The 16,407-nt window shown below is 46.3% G+C and overlaps 1 protein-coding gene across 4 annotated transcripts in view; it reads left to right on the forward strand.

Moving 5' to 3' along the window:
- Positions 1-16,407, forward strand: part of GOLGA2 (golgin A2) — a 128,970-nt gene that overhangs the window by 104,806 nt on the left and 7,757 nt on the right. For all 4 annotated transcript variants that reach the window (XM_029611637.1, XM_029611639.1, XM_029611638.1 and 1 more), the window contains one exon: positions 8,063-8,130. In XM_029611637.1, the coding sequence (XP_029467497.1) occupies positions 8,063-8,130 (68 nt within the window). The remainder of the gene's footprint in view (positions 1-8,062; positions 8,131-16,407) is intronic.

The raw sequence follows: 16,407 nt of genomic DNA on the forward strand, positions 1-16,407 counted from the left end.
TAAAAAGTTTTCCTATGTGTATTTTTCCCTTGGCTATTGGTCAGCAGGGTTCTCCAGAAGATCTTGAAGTATTAGGAGCTCTTGATTTTTGTATCTTATGATTGGCCACACTGTCCATGGTATGCTGAACTGGTCAGGTTGTTGGACGGGGATCCCTTGCTCTTATCTGTTCCAGGGCCCAGTAGAACATGAAGATCCAGTTCAATTTTGTCTTAAGGCATGCCCTTGATAGATCTTGTTTGATTAAGAAGGGTCATTTTCATGAGATTGTGGAGAATCTCTTGCATTCAAGATAAGACTATATGCCTTTTGCATGTGTGAGGATTAGTGTACAGCTAAACAGATTAGTCCTAGAGGGACTTTCATACCTTTCAGCTTGGCATTTTTGCAGGATTGTTGGAAGAAAGGTTTGGCTCTCAATTCTTTAAAGGTTCAGTTAGCAGCAATTGCTTATTACAGGGGTCAGATTTTGGGTAGACCTTTATCCTTCCATCCAGTTATATCCTGTTTCCTTAGGGGAGTGAAGCACATTAGGCATTCAAGGAGGGATTCTATCCTTTCTTGGGATTTGAACTGAGCCTTGAGAGAGATGTCGATCAAACTTCTCACTCTTAAAGCAGTGTTTTTAGTGGCAATCTGTTCAACTAGGTAGATTTTGGATCTACAGGGTAAGAAACTTTTTTTGATCTTCTCCAATGAGATGGTAAAGATTTGTACTGTACCTTCCTTTCTACTGAAGGTAGTTTCAGCCTTTCACCTTAATCAGGTGACATGTCTGCCCTCCTTTCATAGGGAAGCCTTCCAGGAGGAGTATGCTCAACTTCATTGTTTGGATGTGAGAAGAATTCTCTTGTGCTAAAGGTCACTGATTAGTTTAGAAAGTTGGATCATCCATTTGTGCTCTTTGGGGGTCCTAGGAAGAGCAAAGCAGCTACTAAAGCTACAATGGCCCTTTTGGGTTATTTATTTATTTATCGAGTTTTATATACCGTCATTCGGTTTCGCCATCACAACGGTTTACAAAGGATCGATGTTTAACAGAGTGTTCAAAGCTTCATTTTTTTGTTGTTATGTTTGTCTTAATCTTTCTACATTCATACGTTTGTTAACATGGCTGTTTTAGTCGTTCTGTTATATATTTTTATAGAGTTATTCTGTTATAGTCATTTTCGTATAGTGTCATTGGTGTTTTGGTATGCTTTGGTAAACATCCAAGTTTTTAGTTCTTTTCTGAAGGTTTTTGGAAGGTTATGGAAGTGATTGGGGCAGCCTACATGGTTAAGGGTCAACCTCTGCTCAGAAATCTAAAGGCATATTCTACTAGGACACAGGTGACATTTTTATTTTATTTATTTAAATATTTGGCGCCCGCCTATATCAGAACATACCATGCTAGGTGACATCATGAGTGGAGCTCTGATTAGTTTTGCCATTAGAAATCTGTAAAACAGTGACCTGGTCTTCCTTGCATTCTTTTGCAGAGCATTATCAATATCAACTGGATGTTTGAGCTAGAACAGAGGCTTCTTTTGGTGTGGAAGTCCTAAGAGTAGGATTGGCAGTTAACTGTCCAATTGAGGGATAGCTTAGGTACATCCTATGCATCCGGGCTGGTCTGGCTGGATGATGATGAAGGAGATAATTTCCTTTCCTTAAGTCCAGCCTGACTAGTCCAGGATGCTCTATATTCTGCCACATATGATTACAGTTGGTTCATTCCTCAGGAAGAAGTTTTTTTTCTCTATTCTTGATTAATATAAAAGTAGTAAGTCCTTTATTGATTGGGCACATAAGCTTTTAATTCCTTTGCAGCATTAGTTCTCCTTTTGTTGGCTCTGGATGGGGGGAGGGAAAATTGGTACATTTTCTTAACTTTTTTTTTAAACTCTTTATTAGCTTTTTCATAGTATCCAATAGAAAAAGAAAAGGAAGAACCAATCCCCAAACCCCTCATAGAGTTTCGAGAGCACAATCATAAAGAACAAAAATAGAACAATGCAAAATATTTGTTCAGCACAACAACTTTATGGATAGATGATAGAAGAGATATTTCCAGCCATAGATTAATGATCATGAGTCAGTGGATTTGATTATTCTGATAAATATCCAGTAAGGGGACCAGATTTTTTTTCATAGAGAATTATATTCCTTTTAAGCTGTTAGGTGAGCTTTTTCCGCCATAGCTATTTCATAAGCCTGTTACTGCCAACAACTTAAGGTGGGAGCAGACTTCCACATTAGTACTACAGTAAACCTCCCAGCATGGATAAGATGATCCGCAAGACATCTTTGTGAAGTGGTGAGGTTATGCTTTCCCCAAACACCCAACAGGCACAATTCTGGCTTCATATCGATTGCTTTTGCCAGTATTTTACAGCACTCTTCCACAATTAGCTGCCAGAAAGAAGCAATTTGTACACAGGACCGCCATATATGAATGTAAAACCCCAGAAGCCCACAACCCCTCCAGCAGAGGCCCGATGAAGTCATAGAAAAGCGAGAATAAAAAAGGAGCTATCTATATGCTCTATGGAGTAGTCTGATCATCACTTCTACTCAGGGTATATATATAGAGACTTTATGTGCTCTTTTCCAGATACTCTTCCATTGCAAAAGACCCCAATCTAGCTGAAGATCCCTATTCCAGAGCTGTATTCATTTTAAGGGTGGGTCTTGCTTTATTTGGCAACTTTGCAGGGCTTTATAGAAAATAGAGACTCCCCTACGAAGAATATTTTCCTGAATAAGTATCTGTTCAACCGGATCAGGTACCTTGCCATCCCTTTCTTACAATAGCTATTATAGCTATCTAGTTCTTCTATCAATCTCTGTTTAAAAAAACAAACTTCAGAATGACCCTCAACATCAAAACACTCTTGGAGGTTCTGAAGGGATTTTAACTTTGTTCTATCATCCTCCCATAGTTAGACCTGCTTTTCTCCACTCCACAGCATCCTGATAAAGCATAGATGTGACTAACCTATCATTACCCCGTAAAGGAGTAATTGCAGGGAGTCATTGCGTCGGCCACTTAAATTTTTTCCTCACAGCTTTCCAAATTTTTTAGAGTATGAATGATGTGTGGCTGGCACCACTAGTTCTCTTGGCACCTGCAGATAGGTCTGACTGAGTTAAAAGCATGGGTAAATCCACTCCACCCACAAGCCGTGCTTCTAGATGATACCAAGGCACAGTCTGTTCCGTATGAAGCCACACCTTGGCTCCTGAAAGGCCGCAAACCCAGTAATAACTTTATAAATTTGGGAGTGCCATTCCACCCATCTCCTTAGATCGCCAGAGCGTACATAATTTTATGCGCTCAGGTTTACCTTTCTATATGAATTTATTCATAGCCCCATAAAGGGCTGAAAATAACCCTTCTGGCAGATACCATTGGATATGTTGAAACAAGTACATGAGCCGAGGTAGGATGTTCATTTTTAGAACATTGATCCTGCCAGCTCAAGAAAAAAAATGATCATCCCAGTTCTTGAGATCCTTTTTAATCTTATTTGTCACGGGCATGTAATTTAAGGCGATACAAGTCCACTGTCCTACGTGGTACCCATATTCCCATGTATTTGAAGCCAACTCTAGCCTTCCTAAATACAGAGAAGCATCCCGGTAACCCCTACATGTCCTGAGGTCCTAAAGGAAATATTTCAGATTTAGTATAATTAATTTTACATCCGATTAACCTACCATACTCCAAAATGTCTAACAATCTGGGGCCAGAAAACTTAGGACTGGTCAAAAAAAAAGGACATCATAAGGGAGATGACATGCTTCATACCTTCAACCTGGAATCCCAGCACTTCTGGGTCCCTCCTAATTTTATGTGCCAGGATTTCAGTGGCCAAGTAGAATAGAAGTGGAGAGAGGGGCTATCCTTGCCTAGTGCCCCTAGCTATAGGAAAAGCCTCAGAGCAATAGCCATTAGTTAATATTTTGGTGCAGGGGTTTGCATACAATATTTTAATCCAATCTCTGAAGTCCACAGGTAACCCAGACTTCTCCAATACTTTAAAAAGAAAAGGCCACTGAAGGCGATCAACTGCCTTTTCTATGTCTGTTGCAACCACAAACCTTGCAATATGTGTTTGCTTTGCCAGGGCAATAAGGTTGAATAACCTTCTAGTATTTGTGGTTGAGAGACGTCGTTTGATGAAACCTGTTTGATCATCATGTATAAGAGTGGGCAAAACCAATTCTAATCGCAACTGGAGTATTTTTGCCAGGATCTTTATATCCAAATTCAACAAGGAAATTGGGTGATATGAACCCAGAATCTAGCCCATCTCTTCCAGGTTTTCGTAAAAATACAACCACTGCATCTGACATGATATAAGGGACTTCCCGATTATCCCTCAAGTAATCACATGTCTCTTTTAACTGAGTGGCTAGCTCAGTTAACTGTGGAAGCTCATCTATCTCCCTACCTCTGTCTTCAGTTGTAGCACCATACAGAGTCTGGTAAAATATTTTAAAAGTGTCATTGATAGCTTGTGAATGATGTGTAATGTCTCCTGAGGAGGTCCTGATACTGCCAATTACAGTCTGAGATTTTTCCTTCCTAAGTGCTCTGTCAAGCAAAGCCCCCCATTTGGTTCCCATGCTCATAACATTTTTGGCAAGAGAATTGGTACATTTTTTCAATTCTCTCAACTTGTACGGACTGACATTCATCTTTTGCCTTCTGAAGAAGACTAAGAATTTTTTGGGATCATGTAGCTTTATGCTGCACCTCCACAGTTTTAATGTTACTTTCTAACGATCGCTCACGCTGCAACCGAAGCTTAGTCATGTTAGAGGCAAAACTAATAATGTTGCCCTTCAAGACAGATTTAAGCATTTCCCAGAGTATTACTGGGGGACTGTTCAGCATTTTGATGAACTTCCTGGAACTCTTTGAAGGCATTCCTAATCATTTGGCAAAAATTTTCATTGCTGAGCAGCAAGGGATTAAAACGCCATGTTTTATTGGGTAGGGGTCCCTGAGAAATGCGCAATGGTAGTAAAACAGGACTATGATCAGAGATATGACTAGTAAGGATATCTAGGTGTCCCAATTTTGTTAAAATAGAGGCCGTGCATATAAAGAAATCAATTCTACTACATGAGAGATGTCGTGGAGAGTAACAAGTGTACACTCTACCCGTCGGATATTGGGTCCTCCATGCATCCAGCACCCCTAATCTGGTCATTAAACCTTTAAGACGATCAGTAGAAATCTATGCCACTCCCCGCCTCTTTGACCTATCACATGCAGGATCTAAAACATTCCGATCCCCTCCCATCACCGGGGGGATAAGGAAAAATCCTCTAGTTGCAATGCTAAATCCTCATAAAACTTTCTGGCCCATTCATGTTTATCAATGTATAACGCTCACCATAAAGTGTACATTCTAGCACATCATATCGACCCTCATGATTCTTCAGTTGTTTATGCACTTGTAGGCGGAGAGTTTTATGAATTAGAATATATACACCCCTACTTTTTGTATTGTAGGAAGAATAGAATGTTTGACCCACCCATTTCCTCTGTAACTTATCATGCTCCTTGTCTGATCGGTGAGTCTCGTGCAAAAACACGATATGCACATCGCATTTCTTTAGATAGTCCAAGATAAGCTTGTGCTTTATTGGAGTACCAATTCCACTGACATTAAGTGTGATGATATTAATCTCTTTGCTAACCATAATCGCTATAAAAAAGGCCCCAAAGTGTGTTGTATCTCTGAACAAATGAAACTCCCTTCCTTGGCTCTCTCCACCCCCCCCAACACCCTCCCATCTGAATGTACCCCCTCCCAAAAAATCTTAACCCGTCGTAACAGGAAGCGAATAGAAACTTCTTCTCCCCATCTATGTTTCATTCTGCTTCCTAGGCCAGCTATGCTATTCCCAAGGCAGAAATCCTAAAGCAAAAGCCATTCTTCTCTCTTGATCACCCCAGACTGCAGGTTTTACACCATCTACCATCTGCTGAAGACAGAGAAATACTCAGAGACTGCAGATGGCACACTGGGTTATGTACAGTGCCAGTGAAATTTCTCTGTCTCCATCTGCTGGCAGGAAGGCAAGTTCTGGGTTGTCATTAGGCGTTCCCTCCATGGCTTCTGTTGTGCAGAATCTTGCAGAAGATTCCTAGGCATTAGGAGCTAGTGTTATTAGTAGCTCCCAACTGACCAAGGCATCCCTGAAATGTGGACCTAGTGAGAATGCTGTACAGGATCCACTATTGTTGTTGACTCATGACAGGTTCACAAGAATCCATCTTGGTTTTTCTCTTGCAGCTTGGCCCTTGAAAGGGCTCATCTGTCAGAGAAGGTATATTCTGAGAGGGTTGTAAATACCCTTTTGTGTGATACAAGAACATTTCTACATCTTTCGTGTGTGTGAGAATCTGGAAATTTTTAGGTTTGGTGCTCAGGAAGATCTCAGTGTGAGGAGAATTCCTGCAGGGGGAATTAGATGAGGTTTGGCCATTAACTCCCTAAAGGTGCAGGTTGCAGCTATGGCCTGTTACAGAGGCAAGTTGATGGACAGAACCTTATCATCTCATCCTGATTGTAATGCCCCTCACCTCTAGTTTGAAGTGCTTCTGGCATTCTCCCTGATCCGATTCTCTGCCACCCATTCAAAGAAATTTATTAGATTAATTTGACTAAGACCTGCCTCTGATAAAACCATGCTGATTCAATTCTCATCATCCATTGGAATCCAGCAAGTGCACTATTCTTTGTCTTGGCAGTAATTCCATTAATGTACTCACCTCCAAGGTCAGAATGACCGGCTTGTAGTTCCTAGCCTTCTCCTTATTTCCACTTTTTTGAAGAGGAACCACATCTGCCTGTCTCCAAGTCTCAAACTACTACTTTTAGCTAGCTTCTCACGAATCCAGTCTTCTGAAAATTGTTCTGAGGTTACTTTTCTTTTAGTCCTATTTGTGTTCATCTGTGGTCCTACTCCTGTCTTTTCCTCAATGAACACCAAACAGAAATATTTGTTGAGCAATTTTGCTTTTTCCTCATCAGCCTCTACATATTCCTTCCCTTCACCTCTGATTCTCACAATGCTACTTTTGCACTGTCTCCTATCATTAAATATTTTTAAAAAATCTTGTCCCCCCATTTTACCATACTTTCTATTTTTCTTTCATTTGTATCTTTACTCTCCTGAGTATCTTCCCGGCTTCTCTTAACTTTTCCACATATTGTCACCTGTCTTTCTCTTTCTGTGATCTCTTGGTAGTTTATAAATGCTAACCTTTTTTTTTCCTTTTTCACCTATTTCTTTAGAAAATCATAGCAGCCTCTTTTTCCACTTATCTTTATTTACTTCCTAAAGAAAAGTTAGTTGCTCTTACAATATCATCTTTTAGTTTTGCCCACTGCTTTTCTGCTTTCTCTAAATTTTCCCATCCAGCTAATGATTCCTTGAGGCACTCCCCCATTTTAACAAAATTAAGGACCCTTGCCTTTGAATGAACATTTACTGCCTGCATTCTAATACTGAACCACACCATCTGGTGATCACTGGATCCCATCCCATACACTACAACATTAGAAACACTCTACCTTTTGGTATGCACCAGATCCATTATTGCCCCCTCCTATATGGGTTCCATTACTAATTGACAAAATAGTTATCCCTGTAGTTATCCAGATCTCCCTGTTTCAAAATGACACCACAGCCGAGATGTCCCAGTCAGCATTTGGCAGATTAAAATCATCTAGCACCTCTCGTTTCATAGCAGTTTTGTGGTTTGAATGTATATGATGGGGGGAGGATGCTGTGAAGGGTGCAGTGCTTTGTTGTATATGTAGCTTTATGGAAGGTGCCAATATGATTGCCTGGGTGTACATGGAAATATATGGTGGAGCTTGGGTTTGTATGGGGCTCTGTGGACTAGATGTAATTGGGTACATGGATATATTTATGTAGCAAATAGAGATGTTGGTGTATTTGCATCCAGACTTCTCTTTCTTGCATTGAGCAAATCCTCAAACTTGTTAATTTCTTTTTCCATCTTTGTCTTGAATCCATGCGTTCTTTACAGGTTACAGTGAGCACACTATCCCTGTGGAGGTTCATGAGGCTCTGAAGACTGCCATGGAAAAACTGCAGGTAAGTAATACTTAACCTATTTTTACTTACAGTATTTCAAGGGTAAGGAGTTAAAATGTTCATTCTTTACTTGAGGGAGAATATAAAGTGACAATACTCTAAGAAACTGAATGGTGAGGATTTAGAGCCAGCAAGAAGTATCCCAGAAATGTGGTCTTCAAGGGTATTCACAGTTCCTTGGGTTACCATGCAGAGAATTGTTAAGTAAGCAGAAGGTTAAAATTGATATTTCTGGTTTTCTTTCATCCTAACTAGTGGAGAGGAAATGGGTTTCATTGTGTTAGCTGAAGTTGGACAAAAGCAAGTTTTTGCAGGCAAAGGGCTGCAAAATCATTGGGTGGAGGTGAGCAGGAGATTCAGGGCAGATTCCAGATCATAATTTATGGGAGAGCTGATATTGTAAGCACACTACAGACCATCATAAAGTACACCTGAGAGCAGATTCAATGGCTTGCAAAAGTGTTCAACCCTCTAAAAAGTTATCAGATTTGTTTAGATTACAAATGACACTTACACAGACTTCTCAGACAGTATGTTTATTGCAAACCAGTATGCTCTTGAAGTAAATTTTCAAAGTCACAATTGATTATTTCTCTGCATCTGAAAAGTGCTGCTTGCATAAGTATTCAACCCCTTCAGATTAGTACTTGGTAAAACCACCTTTTGCTGCAATAACAGTTTTAAGTCTGTTGGGGTAAGTTTCTATCAGCTTTGTTTGGGAGAGATTTTTGCCTATTTGTTCTAGGTTGTTCAGGTTGATTGGATGTCACTTATGGACTGCAGTTTTCATAAGCACTCTTGAAAGACACTGTATATCTTTGGGTGATTGTGTCTGAAGATCTCACGATAGTGAAAGAACATAATACGTCAGTAGCCAGAGGAGATGTTAGCGTGCATGGAGAGGCATACTCAGTAAAAGTATAGAATACTGTGTCCACTTTTGGAGACTGTATTGCCAAATAGATATAGACAGGTTGAGGTTGTACCAGAGAAAAGCTACCAAAATGGTGTTCCCTGTACGTACCAGGATCAGTCCAGGACACCTGGGTTGTGACTCCGCACCAGTAGATGGAGACAGACTAAAACTTGTGGGCGGAGCCATATATGCCCCTGTGCCAGTCACAGCCCCTCAGTCTTACTCTGTCTCCAGTAGATGGTGCAGGTCCAGTCACAGCCCTGCCTGACCTGATTCTGGTGGTTTGTCAGGTTTGATTTTTGGGCTAGTTTTGTTAGGCCTAATTGTTTTATACTAAATTGGGTTTTTGTTTTAAGTCTTAGTCCCGGGTGCCCTGCCTCCCAGGGGGGTTGAGAGGTCCTGAGGGGACTACCCTCCCCCGGTTGAGGCCGCTGCCAGGGCTGAGGGCCCGGCTGTTTCAAGTGGCAGCGTAGGGGGTGACACCGGGGAGCCCGGTTCACTCACCCCCATTGGCTCAGGGCTCCAGGACCGTGGACAGCAGTGAGTACTTACAAAAAAAAAAAAAAAAAAGGTTTTACTTTTCTCTGCTTGTCGGCTCTCCTTTTCGTCACGGCTCCGTCCTCTCTTCACGGGGGGGGGGGGGGGGGCCGCTTGCCGTGGGGGTGAATTTTTTACCTTAATTAAGTTCTGTCGGGGCTTTTTTCGCCGCGTTCGCGCCTCATGCCACACGGGTCGGTCTGCCGAGCAGGCGGCTCGGCGCGCGCGCGCCTCTCTAGGGACGGCTTTTGGCTCTTCATGGCTCCCGGGCGGGGAAGGGCCGTCCGGGCCGCGTGGGGGGAGCCGTTCCCGGGCGATCCGCTCGCCGCCGTGTGTAGCAGCAGCGTCGGGGGGGCCAGAGGAGCTCTTTCCGGCTAGCGCGGGAGTGGCGGCCATTTTAAATTCGGCCTGCGAAATCGCGCGGGTGCCGGCAGAAAATGGCGCCTTCCCTCCTCCACTTTCCCCGCGACCGGGTCCGACGGGGGGGGGCCGCTCCAGCGGGGGTGGTGCCCCTAGAGACGTTGGTTCTGGGCAGGAGTCCTCGGCTCTTGGGTCCTCTTCGTTTTCCACGGATTTTGCGTTGTTGTTACGCGAGGGCCCTAAACATAACAGCCGCAGGCATAGGCAGGGGTCGGAGGCTGTTTCGGGGACCCACAGGTCGGGTCCCAAGCGGAAGAAACGCAAGGGGTCCTCGGACACCAGGACGTGAAGAACCCCGCAGGGAGTCCCGCGGGGGGGCTCCACAGGCCACGGATAGCGAGTCCTCCGTCTCGGCTGAGGTGAATTCCCACGAGGAGTCCCCGAGGGGACGCCAGGGGGCTGTCTCACCCGCCCGGAGCGGGTGAAGGGGCGCAGGCTGTGGAGGCCGACGATCCTAAAGTGGTCCGCCTCTTCCGCAGGGAGGTACTAGCCCCGCTTATCCCAGCTATTCTGGCGGAGCTGGGCCCGCCAGTGGTAGCTAGACAGGAGGCCAATTTGGATCCGGTACTCCTGGGGCTCACTGGCCCCGCGGTGGTTTTTTCCCTTCCATTTCTCGTCGACGGATATTTCTGTTTCAGGAATGGGATGCCCTGCAGTTAGGCCTCAAGGTGACAAAGGCCATGGACAAGCTTTATCCTCGGCCGGAGGAAGCGTTGGAGCTGTTAAGGATCCCGAAGGTGGATGCAGCGGTGTCGACGCTGACCAAGAGGTCGACGATCTCTGTCACAGGAGCCACGGCCCTCAGTGATATTCAGGACCGGAAGCTGGAGGTACAACTCCAGAAGATTTTTGAGGTATCGGCTTAGGCGTCCGGGCCGCCATTTGTACCAACTTTGCGAGGAGAGCCAGTTTGCGCTGGGCTCAGGTCCTCCAGGCAAATGCGGGTCTCTCGGAAGAGGAAGCCTCACAGGCGGATCGCTTAGAGGCAGCGATAGCATATGGGGCGGATGGTCTCCACGATCTCCTTCGGACTGCTGCTAGATCCATGGTCGCGGCGGTCTCTGCGCGTCGTCTCCTATGCCTTCGCAACTGGGCAGCGGATGGTTCCTACACGGCTCACCTCTGTTCGCTTCCATTTAAGGGAAAGCTATTGTTCGGTAAGGAACTAGATGATTTGATGCTTTCCTTGGGGGAGAACAGGACTTTCAAATTGTCTGAGGACAGGGCTAGGTCCCGGTCCTCGTTGTCCGGTAGGCCCCGTTCTCGTGGAAGCAGAAAGTCGCACCCTTGGAGATCCTCGGGTCCCGCATACCGGTTGTATCCTGCTCGCTCTTCCCCGTGGTCGCTGTCCTTTTCGTGGCAAAGGTCCGGTAGACAGGGGGGAACCCTGTTGGGCGAGGGGTCCAAGGTCTCGCAATGTGATGAAGCTGACCCATCCCTCGCCTCTGCCCCAGACCGTAATTCACAACGTCGGGGCGAGGTCGACGTGGTTTGTCGAGGAATGGGTCAAGGTAACCTCGGATCACTGGGTCCTCGACGTGATAAGACACGGCTATGCTCTACACTTTGCTCAAATACCATCAGACAAGTTCCGGTTGTCGCCCTGCAAGCATCCAGAGAAGAGAGCGGCCGTGCTCGGGACCCTCGGACAGTTGCGAAACTTGGGGGCCATTTCTCCCGTGCCTCCAGATCAACAAGGCACGAGACGTTACCTGATTTACTTCATCGTTCCGAAGGAAGACGGCACGTCCAGACCAGTCTTGGACCTGGAAATGGTGAACAGGTGCCTTCGGGTCCCCCGTTTCAAGTTGGAGACAATTCGTTCAGTAATTGCCTCGGTGCGGCCCAGCAAATACCTGGCCTCGCTAGATCTCACGGAAGCGTACCTCCATGTGGGGATCCAGCCATCTTTTCAGAGGTTTCTCAGGTTCTGCATCCTGGGAAGACATTATCAGTTTCGGGCGCTCCCCTTCGGACTGGCGACGGCTCCTTGTACGTTCACAAAGGTGATGGTCGTGGTGGCAGCTCAGCTTCGGCGACAGGGTTTCTTGGTACACCCTTACCTGGATGACTGGTGGTTCCGGGCCAAGTCCGAGAGTCAGTGTCGGTTGGCTGTGGACGCAGTCCTCCAGCTGCTGCAGTCTTTGGGCTGGGTCGTCAACTTTTTCAAGCATCATCTTGTTCCCACCCAGTCCTTGGACCACCTGGGAGCCGTCTTCGACACGAAACAGGGCCGAGTGTCCCTGTCCGGAGAGCGCGTGCGCAAGCTGCAGTCTCAAGTCCAGCGGTTATTGTCTCTTCGGTTACCGTTGGTTTGCGACCACCTGATGGTTCTGGGGTCTATGGCGTCAACGCTCGCGTTGGTCCCCTGGGCGTTCGCTCATCTACGTCCATTACAATCCTCCTTGCTATTCCGTTGGAAGCCGGTGTCAGGGGAATTCCACCTTCCGCTGACGCTTACGGATCAGGTGAGGGACAGCCTACTAGGGTGGCTAGTGTCGGAACACCTGACTTGTGGGGTGTCCCTGTTGGTTCCCAACTGGACGGTAGTGACCACGGACGCCAGCCTCTCCGGTTGGAGCAAGGTTTGCCTAGGCACGTCGGTACGGGGCCGGTGGTCCGTGACTCAAGCGCAGTGGTCCATCAATCGTCTAGAGACCAGAGCGGCTCACCTGGCACTGTAGTCCTTCCTGCCGTTGTTACGGGGAAAGGCGGTGCGGATATTGTCGGACAACGCGACCACTGTAGCCTACATCAACCGTCAGGGCGGGACACGGAGTCCACTGGTAGCGGAGGAAGCGTAGCTCTTGATCGGCTGGGCGGAGCGACATCTCTGCAATATCGCAGCGTCCCACATTGCCGGAATCGACAATGTCCAGACGGATTATCTCAGTCGTCTTCACCTGGATCCAGGGGAGTGGGAGCTGGCGGTGGTCACCTTCCTTCTCATCTGCAGCCGACGCCGGGAGAGAGGGGCCGAGGACGTCGACGCTTTGGCTCTTCCCTGGCCGTCGAACGTGTTACTGTGATGGGAAAGATCCTGCGGCGCATAGAGCTGCACCCGTCCAAAGTGATCCAAGCGACGCAGGAGTGGCCACGTCGTCCGTGATTTTTGCCGCTCTCATTCAGTTGTCGGTGGTCGCCCCCTTCGTCTCCAGGGGTTCGCGGGGCTCCTTCGCCAGGGTCCCGTCTGTTTGGAGGATGTGGATCACTTCTGTCTCGCGGCATGGCTTTTGAAAGGCGGCGCTTGAAAAGCAAAGGTTACTCAGATGCGGCGGTGGCCACGCTGTTGGGATCTAGGAGGCAGTCTACGTCTCTGGCGTATATCCGAGTCTGGGTGATTTTGAGACCTGGGGTCTGCAGCGTGGGGTGGTCCCCACTTCAGCCTCGATCTCCGAGATCCTAGTTTTCTCCAGGCTGGTCTCGCCAAAGGGTTGGCGTGCAGTTCCCTGCGAGTACAGGTGGCGGCGCTTCGTTGCTTGCAAGGTAAGGTTCAGGGGTTTTCCCCTGACCCTGCATCCGGATATTTCCCGTTTTCTTAGGGGAGCAAGGTCCCTCCGTTCCCCATTGCGTCCTCTAGATCCGTCCGGGAACCTCAATTGGGTTCTTTTTCCTTATGCTCGGCACCGTTTGAGCCCTTCAAGCGGTCAACGGTTACGGATCTCCCGTTGAAGACCGTATGCCTGGTGGCGATTGCGTCGGCTCGCCGTGTTTCGGAATTGCAGGCCCTGTCCTGTAGGGAGCCTTTCTTGCGCATTTCCGATTCGGGGGTTTCCTTGCGGACGGTTCGTTCCTTCCTGCCTAAAGTCGTGTCGGTTTTCATTTGAATCAATCGGTCGAGCTTCCTGCTTTCGCGGTTGGAAACTCTTCGGACCCGAAATCGGGAGCATTGAGAACTGGATGTGCGGAGATCTCTTCTTCGCTATCTAGAGGTCACTAATTCCTTTCGGGTGACGGATCATCTGTTTGTATTGACGTCAGGTACCACGAAAGGTTCTGCGGCGTCCCGCACGACCATCGCCCGGTGGCTCGAGGAGGCCATTGGCTCCGCGTACATTCTGCGGGGCAAATCACCGCCAGTGGGTCTTCGGACTCATTCGACGCGGTCTCATGCGGCGTTTTGGGCGGAATCGTCTCAGGTGTCGCCTCAAGAGATTTGCAGGGCGGCTACCTGGAAGTCGTTGCATACCTTCATTAAACATTACCGGTTGGATGTTCAGGCTACTGAAGCGGGGGGCTTTGGAGAGAGGGTACTCCGAGCGGGACTCTCTGCTTCCCACCCTCGGTAAGTTTGCTCTGGTACATCCCAGGTGTCCTGGACTGATCCTGGTACGTACAGGGAAAGGAAAATTAGTTTCTTACCTGATAATTTTCGTTCCTGTAGTACCAAGGATCAGTCCAGGATCCCGCCCGCAGTGCTACGCTTAAGTAACGGAGAGTCCGCTCATTGTGGTTGTCCGTACGCTGACCCCTTGTTTAGTCGCTCTCCCGGTTGGGGAGTCTGGTTCCTGTAGGGGTGTTGGAATTTTCCGTTTACATTGCAAGTTTTTGTGTGGTTAGCTATGGTTGCCTTATGGTATTTTCTACTTTGACATTACGTATGACTGAGGGGCTGTGACTGGCACAGGGGCATATATGGCTCCGCCCACAAGTTTTAGTCTGTCTCCATCTACTGGTGCGGAGTCACAACCCAGGTGTCCTGGACTGATCCTTGGTACTACAGGAACGAAAATTATCAGGTAAGAAACTAATTTTCCTTTGGGCCTATTTTATTTATTTAAAATATTTATAACCCACTCATTTTGAGAGGCTTGTAACTATTCATTCATAAAATAATGTATATAAAATCCCAAAACATAAAATAAAAACTAGAAATAACCATAAAAACAAACATTAAAATTTAAGTCAACAGAATAACAGAGGCCAGCAATCTATCTGTTTAACACTGCAAAAAGCCTGTGTTTTTTTACAAGCTTCCTAAAATGCAGCAGTGTGGATTCAGCTTTGACTTCCTGTGGCAAAGCATTCTAAAGCTTTGCCACAGGAAGTTACTCCGAATAACCTTTCTCTTGACTCAGCCAAATGGATAAGAACATAAGAAATTGCCATGCTGGGTCAGACCAAGGGTCCATCAAGCCCAGCATCCTGTTTCCAACAGTGGCCAATCCAGGCCATAAGAACCTGACATGTACCCAAACACTGAGTACATCCCATGCTACTGATGCCAGTAATAGCAGTGGCTATTGCCTAAGTCAATTCGATTAATAGCAAAAATGGACTTCTCCTCCAAGAACTTATCCAAAACTTTTTTAATCCCAGCTACACTAACTGCACTAACCATATCCTCTAGCAACAAATTCCAGAGCTTAATTGTGTATTGAGTGAAAAAGAATTTAAGACTAATTGGAAAAAATTCTTTTTCACTCAATACACAATTAAGCTCTGGAATTTGTTGCCAGAGGATGTGGTTAGTGTAGTTAGTGTAGCTGGGTTAAAAAAAGGTTTGGATAAGTTCTTGGAGGAGAAGTCCATTAACTGCTATTAATCAAACTTGCTAACTTCATGGAGTGCCCCTATTCCTTCTATTATCTGAAAGTGTAAATAACTGATTTACATCTACCCGTTCAAGACCTCTCATGATTTTAAAGACCTCTATCATATCCCCCCTCAGCCATCTCTTCTCCAAGCTGAACAGCCCTAATCTTTTCAGCCTTTCCTCATAGGGGAGCTGTTCTATCCCATCTATCATTTTGGTTGCCCTTCTCTGTACCTTCTCTATTGCAACTATATCTTTTTTGAGATGCGGCGACCAGAATTGTACACAGTATTCAAGGTGCGATCTCACCATGGAGCGATACAGAGGCATTATGACATTTTCCGTTTTATTAACCATTCCCTTCCTAATAATTCCTATTCCCTGTACGTACCCGGATCAGTCCAGACTCCTGGGTTTTGCCTCCCGTCCAGCAGATGGAGACAGAGAAAGTTTTGACAGACTCTGCCATATATACCAGTGTGCCACCCACAGTCTGTCAGTATTCCTCTGTCTCCAGCAGATGGTACAGGTGCAAAGCCCACAGTCTGGTTTGATCAGTGGTTAGCATAAGACAGAAGTTTGATTGATTGAGTTAGGAAGTTGACAGAGAGTTTGTTCAGGTAAAGTTGATTAAAAAAAAAAAAAAAAAAAGGATTAAGGTTTGGAGTCTCAAGCCGCCTGGAGGGTTGTCAGGTCCTGAGGGGACCATCCCCTCACGTGTTGCTGGCAGCTGCTGGTAGGGGTCGAGGGCCCTAGTACCACGGACAGAGCAGCTCTGGGGGTGATAGCGGAGGTCTGGCTCACTCCCCTCAGAAGGAACTGAGGTGCAGGACTTCTGCAGTGACGGCCCGGGGGTAACTATACAAAA

Source organism: Rhinatrema bivittatum, chromosome 8, assembly GCF_901001135.1.
Source record: "Rhinatrema bivittatum chromosome 8, aRhiBiv1.1, whole genome shotgun sequence".
Taxonomy (NCBI): Eukaryota; Metazoa; Chordata; class Amphibia; order Gymnophiona; family Rhinatrematidae; genus Rhinatrema; species Rhinatrema bivittatum.